Genomic DNA, 8,321 nt, shown 5'->3' with positions numbered 1-8,321 from the left:
ATCTCATTCATCAACAAAACATCAACAACATCATTCACATTGTCATATAATCTTCATAGTGACATCAACATAATCAAACTTCGTCATAATACATAGTACTACTCATTATTCTTAATAATCATCAACCAACCAACAACGGCAACAACCAAACCATTATAACATCACATAACATCAATTCAATATCAACATATATTATACAATCACAATCATTTACAACGAACACACTTAAAGTTAGATATCACTCCACACGACCTTACAATAATACAACGTCATGATATCAACACTCCATCAATCGAACATGCAAATCAACACATTTATTGACATAGCAGCAACACGAATAATATATAAACCCTTCACTTACCACTTCCATTTTGAAATGTCCAATGATTTGCATCAACCCCATAGGCTTATAATGTTTAACCCTCGACTCCTAACAAGTCACACTATATAACGATTTATGCCACATCATGCTTCTGTTGCGCCACTCTGAGCATCTACCTCAAACCACTATCCTCATGATATAACGTCAATCACTTTACACCCTATCAAGCTGGAAAGGCAAGCATATCCCATCCAACACGATCATGTCAACTATCAACAAGAGATTGAGGGTGATGAGTTCTTCAATTTGTTAATAGATAGCCGACAACCATAATGGAGCATAAACCATCATTACCAAACTATAATAACGTTCTTTTAGAACTTGAGCTCAAAGTCACCTAAAGAACCAAGACCCGATAATCTCCCTTGAGGACTACAATTTCTTCCATAATTTCCTTCTCATTCTATTCTTGTCGATAAGATACCATCGCCCAAAGAAAACTTCTAGTCTCTCAATGTAGAACTGGATCTACTTTGGATGGATTCACAAATATCGTCACCCAAAATAGCATGCTCAAGAAACTCACCTCCTCAAATTATAATCTACATTTTGGAAATTTAGCATAAAGTTTCCTACCTCTCGACACTCAAATCATAATCTACACAGATGCTTCTAATAAGCAAATTACACAAGGTTTAAGTACAACAACACAAAAGTGTTGAAAGCAAGATACGAACAAAAGTTCATTGCTAAAATACAAAACTATACAAAGAATATCTCAACACAGTTTTTGGAACGCTTTGGTGTAGTATTGTAGAACTGATTAGTTGATTTCAAATTCTTCCAAGTCTTCCTTCTATAGCTGAAGAAATATATCTGTTGGATGGTAAATAGGAAACACAAATCTAGCTGTAATGTTCCTAACGTTAATATGAAACACAAATTTATCTGTTGGATTGTATATTTAACGTTAATATTTAAACTATTGTAACATAAATATTCAAAAAATATTAAATGCCATTGATATTTAAAATTTTTAATATTTAAATAACTTTAAATATATAAATTACTATTTAAAAATAACATTAATAAATTAGTTTAAATTAATTTATTAAATTAGTTTAAATTAGTTTATTACATTACTTTAAAAGCTATATTATTTTTTTAAAACATAGCCTATAAAACATGACTAACAGTATTTTTGAAAATAGTTTATAAAACACAGCCTATAAAACATGACTAAATTAATTTGGTTCAGTATTTTTTAAATTAGTTTACGTAATTAAAAATAAACCAAATTAACTAAATTAAAACCAAATTAAACTAAATTAATTTATTTTATATTTTATAATTTAATTAACTTTAAGAGTAAAATAAATATTAATTATAACAGTATTAGCTAATAATAATGTTAAAAATATAAAAATTATTTTAGAATTAAATGAATGGTTTATAAAGATACTATTTATATAAAATGATGTAATTTAAAAAATTTGGTAGCTTTTAAACTAATGTAATAAACTAATTTAAACTAAGAGTTTAATGGTAGTGCACTGTCAGTGTAAAGAAGTAATACACAAACATCCAATCAAATTATTTTAAAATGGCAAATCATATCCATAATTTAAAATTTACAGGCTAACTTGATAAGATATATGGTTGTCATTGATTGACAGTGTAAAAATAATTTACACTGTCAGTGCACATCCCCTTTTCACTTAAACTAATGTAAATATATATGTAAAACTAGTATTATAATTACAAACGTTTGGACTAATATAATAACGAGCAGAAGTAAATAGCTTAGTGGCAATGTATGTGTTTAAAAGTGTTACATTTAATATGTCTTAATATGTCTTGGGTTCAACACTTGCGATGACACTATTGGTGATTGTATCATTATCCCAAAAATAAATTATCGAATTCAAATCACTTTGATTTTGATTAGATCGATTGAGATTGAACCCACACTTAAATTAATTCGGGTAAACTTTGTATTAGAATGATTTGGATAATTGGGTTGAATTGACCACCACATCCAACTAATATATTCAAACACTATTTATCTTATGAAAATGATTAAAAGAAAGAAGGTTGTCCATGGCAAAAGTTGCACATAACACCATGTTACACTTTAAGAAATTAGTATATCATTACATTTGCAAAGAAAGTTTGGTGATGCAATTCTATGACATTAGCTTAAGAAAACTGAAAACAGATTTGAATGGTAACATAGAAACCATGTTAACTAACATAACATTAAAATGTACCTTGGAAGTTGCGTTTGCAAAAGCAGTGGTCCTAAAAGTTTTTATGTTTGCCAAAATAAGCACTACATGATGCACATTCAACCATTTATACAGGAGTCAATGACCAAAACTAGCTCTTGAATTAGGACAAGTTGACTGATATGAATAAAGGTTTTTTTTCTTCTGACCTTATGGTGTTTCCTTTTTCATTCATTGCTTAAACATGAATAGTTGTCAGTCTCCTTTTTGGTACAAGCTTACAACATTACTTTCACCTTCTATTTTTATTGCACTCTTTGTTACTTTCCTTTCTTAAAACAATTTGGAGTTTATTTAGTTTTACTAACAATTTGTTAACAATGTTTATCAAGTTTAGTTTGGGAAGCAAAAACTTGCGCATGTGTTATGTGTTGGTTCCACATCCGCACTCGTTAAAATCTCGGCAGAAAACCACGTCAACGTAAAAGTTTCACTTTGTAGTTTGTGGAAGTTACGGTGAAAAAGAATTTCATTGTGCAGTGACAGAAGACATAGTCGTCTTAAGTCTATGGAGATCTTATGTCGTTAGAAATGGTTCAACCATGACAACATAATAAGATATACTATTTAATCATATTTTAATAGTGAAAGATTTTATAAGATCCTATTTAATAAGGTTTAATCGTGACAAATTTTGAGTCATGTATGATATCTCGACTTGCATGTCCTCAAAGACATCCTTGGCGGTAGCAGACTCTCACCCCGAACATTAGTCACGTATGTTTGTTTGAATAAAACTATAAACATATGTTTGTTTTTGCATTAATGTAAGCCCATCACTAGACATATACTAAATCGTGCAATTTGAAGCTTTTGAAATTTCTAAAAACACTAAAAACGATATCGCGTAACCAAATTAGTGTTATATTTAACTAACAATTATAAAAAAACAACTCAAAACATTTTAATTTTTTAGGGACACACCAAAACATGTTACATTTGAATGTTCAAAAGTTTACAAAAACTCATAATTGAACTTTGTTCCATACCTATTTTTCCTATAGCAAAATAGTAATCTTTCAACTTTGATTAGAGCTTTTACCTAAAATTCCTCTTTGCATTTCAATGTTTCAACTTTCCCTATCATTTCAAAGAAACATCCATTAGAATTCATGACTAACTACATAACCACTCAAAGCTTTCCAAAGATATCTCAAAACCTATAAACCCCATTTGTACAAAGAAAGTTCTTTCAACCACTAGCACTTGTTGGATGAGACAGGGGACCAAAGATAGCCATTATATTGTCTTTAGATAGATGCATGTGCCACATGACCCTTAAACTTTTTCTTTGAATACAATGTTGCCCTTAAAAAACACATGGCAATGTCTCATTTGTTGGTGAATAAATGGCCTACAAAATTGAATCTCTTTGTCCAACATCAATGAGCCTAGGATGAATACTATCCCAATTGCACTTCCACTGTCATGAAATTGGCCCTTTGTACCTCTCTTGTCTCTTGTCTATAGTTTTATGGACCTTTTGATCTCAAAATTTAGTTACTTCATGACAACCCTTGAACATCACTTTCTTAAAATCGGTCCCATTCTTTATTAATTAAACTTTGCCTATATTTTAAGTTGGACTATAGTTCAACACTTTACCCCCCATCAAGTCATGTATCATTTGTGTCCCCATTTTATCTCTTAATTATATTGTTATGTCATCTCTGTTTGATACCTAAAGGCCAATGTTTTAAAAAAAACTAAAATTTGAATCCTAGTTATAAAATGGACTAGTTTATATGGGCCGGTCTAAAAACCCCGATAAAACATAGGACTTAGACTTTAAATAAGAGTCTAAATTTTGTAATTGTTTTTGTAGTCCGTCTCTAAAAAACTTACTATCCATTAGGATTATCTCGTATGGGCCACTAGTATCTTTTTGATCCGTATAACTAAAATTTTAAAAAATTGTAGTAATGTTTAGATTGTTTCATCCATCCATGACACCAATTAAAAAAATTTATGCAAACAAAAGATAAGAGGATGATTCTTATAGGCCAGTTAAATATAAAAACTACTAATAATCATCATTGAATAATAAGTTAAGAAGAGGTACTTACTTACAAGTTACAACTTCAATAAAAATCAAAGTTTATAACACGATACTAGTAATAAAGTAGTTTAACTTTCATAGGTTCATGTCAATCCAAGTAATATACATGAGAAATTAAAGGATTATAAAAAAAACAACAGAATACTGATAGTTGAAAATAGCTTCTTCCATCTCCAAAATTCTATATAGTCTCTCATCTTGCTTGCAATTGAAGGAAACACAGCTAAAGCTACCTTGAGATGTCATAATCTTGAGGGTATGCTAGCTGCTGTTCCATCTGCCAGCTTAACTTTGAAGCAACCCCCTCATGACATGGAACATATTCCTATAAAATTCAACACACAAAAATTAATCTTATTTTCTGTCACTGCATAATTTTATAGATGAAAAATTGATTAAGCAGTGATATAAATGTGCTTATTGTTTTAATCTTTTTCTTTTCACTTTACAAAACTTTCAGTCATCTACTTATGTAGTAGAATATGAAATCACTCAAATCAAAGAAACATCTATTTGATGTGACTTTTCTTCAACTTGTGTGAATCAAATTGAAAAGGAGTTTTTAACTGTCATAACTCCCAACAAAACATTGCAAGAACTTTTAGAATAAACCAGAGGATATTGGACTGTTTAAAAGTGAAGAATATGTTAAGTTTTTGTTTTACTGCAACAAGATTCAAAAGTGAGGACAAATTAACTACCTCCAATTTCTTGACTAACTCTTTCGCGGTTGGTGCGGATACAATTATGTGACGAGCATTTGGACTGATAAATCCTTCTTCCACAGCTTTGTCAATGAAGGACAACAAAGAGTTAAAGTATCCATCAACATCTACTAATCCCACCTACAATTATGGAATTTTAATCAAGATTAATTAATGATTAATTTTGATAAATGTATATAGACTTCTTGAGGTCAATTATTACCGGCTTGTCATGAATTCCAAGTTGCGCCCATGTTATCACTTCAAGAAGCTCCTCTAGAGTACCATATCCACCTGCATTAACTTGCATAAGTTACTTCCGAAAATTCAATACTTAGAAACATAAAAAAGATCATCACCGATTATAATATATCTACACGGAAAGTGCGTCACTTCTCAGGAATGTGCACAGATCAATGTTTTTTATGTATCTATAGGAAAAACGTGTCATTTCTCAAGAAAGCGTCCAGATCAATGGTTTTTTTATGTCTCTGCGATCGCGATATGATCACAATTAAACCACTTCGGACACATTTTGACTGAAATTTTCGACAATTTCATTGATCGAAATTCGGCTAATTATATCCTAAGTACTATTTAGTAGTATTAAGTATCACTTTATGTACAAATGTAGTTATGGATCTTGCAGTGTCAGGTTATGGTTACAATTATAAATTATAGCTGATTCCTTAGGATCCCAAGAAAGTGAATGAAAACACTGTCATTGCGTGCCAACAATCTCTCTGTCACGAATTTTTTCCATACTCAAATAAATTAAAACAACAACAACTACTACTAGCAGTAGAAAGGTTATTGAAAATGATCAAGCACTGTCAGGTGCAGGTGCTAATTGAAAACCTTATGTTATGAAATTTCCTTTTCTTTACTTTCTTTCATTATCAAATGAAGCAAGTTTTGTAGAATCACTCCTCTGTTGAAACAAAAGTAGTGGAAAAAAATGGTATATAACCTGAACCTGAAGCATAGTTGCTCAGAGAGGCACAGAAAAGCTATGATTTTCAGACCAATAGGTAAGGTAAGGTCACTATCATTATTCATTATGAAGTATGCTTTGAAGGGTAAGGTTTGCTCTTTGTTTACATTGGAATGTGTGAAAGAAAAGAAACCATAAAAACATGGTGTGGCAATGCAATGGTTATTAGCAGCAACTGAAATGAGTGAAAGAAAAGAGGCACACAACACAAAACATTAAAACAGCATGATTTGAGTCACTTTCTTATGATGATGAAATTCCTTTCCTGTCCTCAAGAATTGGACCACACTAGTCAAAGTTATTCATTACTTGTTGTGACTTCCAAATCAAATCAACAAAAAACATTATTAAACTCAACTTTTGAAAAAAATGGAAAATAAAAAGGTTTACCAAAGAAAAACACCACACAAAACAAAAACAAAAACAATCCTTGGATTAATCTAGAAAGTTAAGCAACTTTACTAGACAGAAAACAAAGCAAAAAACCACTCTGTCTCAAAATCATTCTCAAATGAACCAAACAAACACTAAGATATGGTAATTTCTTCACACTATGAATAAAAAATGTTCTCTCACACAAATTAACAAACATGTTGCATGCTAACCTGGTAAAGCAATGAAAGCATCAGAATGTTTAGCCATTTCAGCTTTCCTTTGATGCATATCAGCAACAGCTTTTACTTCTCCTACAGTTTCACCAGTTAGCTGCAAAAAATGGCACCAAAATTCAAAACCAAACACATCATAAACAACAATTTTTTAAGCAAAATCTGATAAAAAAAGTTATTAAAAAAATAAACTTTATTAAGAAATGGAAAAAAGGGGTTAAGCTTTTTGTACCTCTCTAGGCATGAGTGTCTTGGGAATAACTCTGAAACAAACAAGAGACAATAAAATGACAAAGAGAGTGTTAGTTAGCGTTAATTAATGAGTAAAAAAACATCATTAACCATGAATTCTTTTTGTTATACCCAATGACATGGCGACCACCATCATGAACAGCTTGAGAAACCAAACCCATGAGACCAATGCTTCCACCTCCATAAACAAGATCAATGTTCCTTGAAACCTTCACAAGTTTAAAAAAAAAAAAAAAACATCATTAACAATGGTTATAGTTATGTATGATATGAAAAAATGAAAAAAAGAAAAAAAAAACTTTTTTTTTTTTTGGTTTGAAGAATGACCAAATACATAGTATAAAGATGTCATGTCACATCATCAAAGTTAGTTTGTTTCATTATTCTTTTTTTTTATATGAATATTCTGATAAGATCCATATAGATAATTTGAACTCAACTATATGAAAAATGTAGGTAGAAAAAACTTTATAATATAATAATAATATTATGCATACCAATTCTTGTCCAAGTTGAATGGCAGCATCTTGGTAGCTAGTTTTTTTGCCAGGACTACTTCCACAGAAAACACAGATTCTTTTGAATTTTGAATGCTGAATGTCCATTTGTGTGTTATAAAGAGAAATTTGAAAGAGAATGTTGGTTTTTTGTTGAAGAAAATGGAAATGGTTGTTTGGAATTAGTAATCAAGAAAAGTAAGAAGTACTAGAGAGTATGGTTTATGGTTTGTTAATATCTCATCTCATGTTATGGTTTGTATATATATATAAAATTTGTGATGGTCTTCACACGTGACTGGCTTGGTAGCACGCTTCAACTACTATTGTATTGCGGTCCCAACTCCCACTTATTACTCTTTTAGAAAAACAAAATATTTTTTTAATGAATAAAAATTAGGAGAAGAGTGGTATTAGCTTTTTTTTTCTTTTTTTAAGAGAATATTCTCTAGGAAATTTTTTTCCTACTTCTATATATTTTTTTATTGTTAAAAAAAAATAGAATATTCTCGTCAAGAATTATTCTATTTAAAATTTGATGTTTTAATCATAGAATGGTAAAAGTATGTCTTAAAAATTTAAGTGACAAACAAAAAT

General features: G+C 30.3%; 1 protein-coding gene across 1 annotated transcript; it reads right to left on the bottom strand.

Moving 5' to 3' along the window:
• Positions 1–4,643: 4,643 nt before the first annotated feature.
• Positions 4,644–7,962, bottom strand: LOC131610254 (cytokinin riboside 5'-monophosphate phosphoribohydrolase LOG3-like). Its single transcript, XM_058882147.1, has 7 exons — positions 7,725–7,962; positions 7,339–7,436; positions 7,208–7,238; positions 6,973–7,072; positions 5,597–5,667; positions 5,371–5,514; positions 4,644–4,994 (listed from the first exon to the last, which is right to left on the bottom strand). Exons 1-7 carry the CDS (start codon positions 7,830–7,832, stop codon positions 4,899–4,901), a joined length of 648 nt encoding a protein of 215 aa, XP_058738130.1. The 5' UTR covers positions 7,833–7,962; the 3' UTR covers positions 4,644–4,898.
• Between the last annotated feature and the right edge of the window lie 359 nt (positions 7,963–8,321).

This window comes from Vicia villosa, linkage group LG6, assembly GCF_029867415.1.
Source record: "Vicia villosa cultivar HV-30 ecotype Madison, WI linkage group LG6, Vvil1.0, whole genome shotgun sequence".
NCBI classification, from domain to species: domain Eukaryota; kingdom Viridiplantae; phylum Streptophyta; class Magnoliopsida; order Fabales; family Fabaceae; genus Vicia; species Vicia villosa.
Note: the sequence above shows the minus strand (reverse complement) of the source record. Positions and strands in the feature narration are given on the sequence as shown.

Bases quoted from the DNA above. Each gene is read 5' to 3' on its own strand.
- LOC131610254 (XM_058882147.1), bottom strand. From the start codon at position 7,832: ATGGACATTCAGCATTCAAAATTCAAAAGAATCTGTGTTTTCTGTGGA. The intron at 7,239-7,338 runs GTATAACAAAAA...TGTTTGTTTCAG, and splicing joins GGTGGTCGCCATGTCATTGG to AGTTATTCCCAAGACACTCA. The intron at 5,515-5,596 runs GTAATAATTGAC...CCATAATTGTAG, and splicing joins TTGGAATTCATGACAAGCCG to GTGGGATTAGTAGATGTTGA.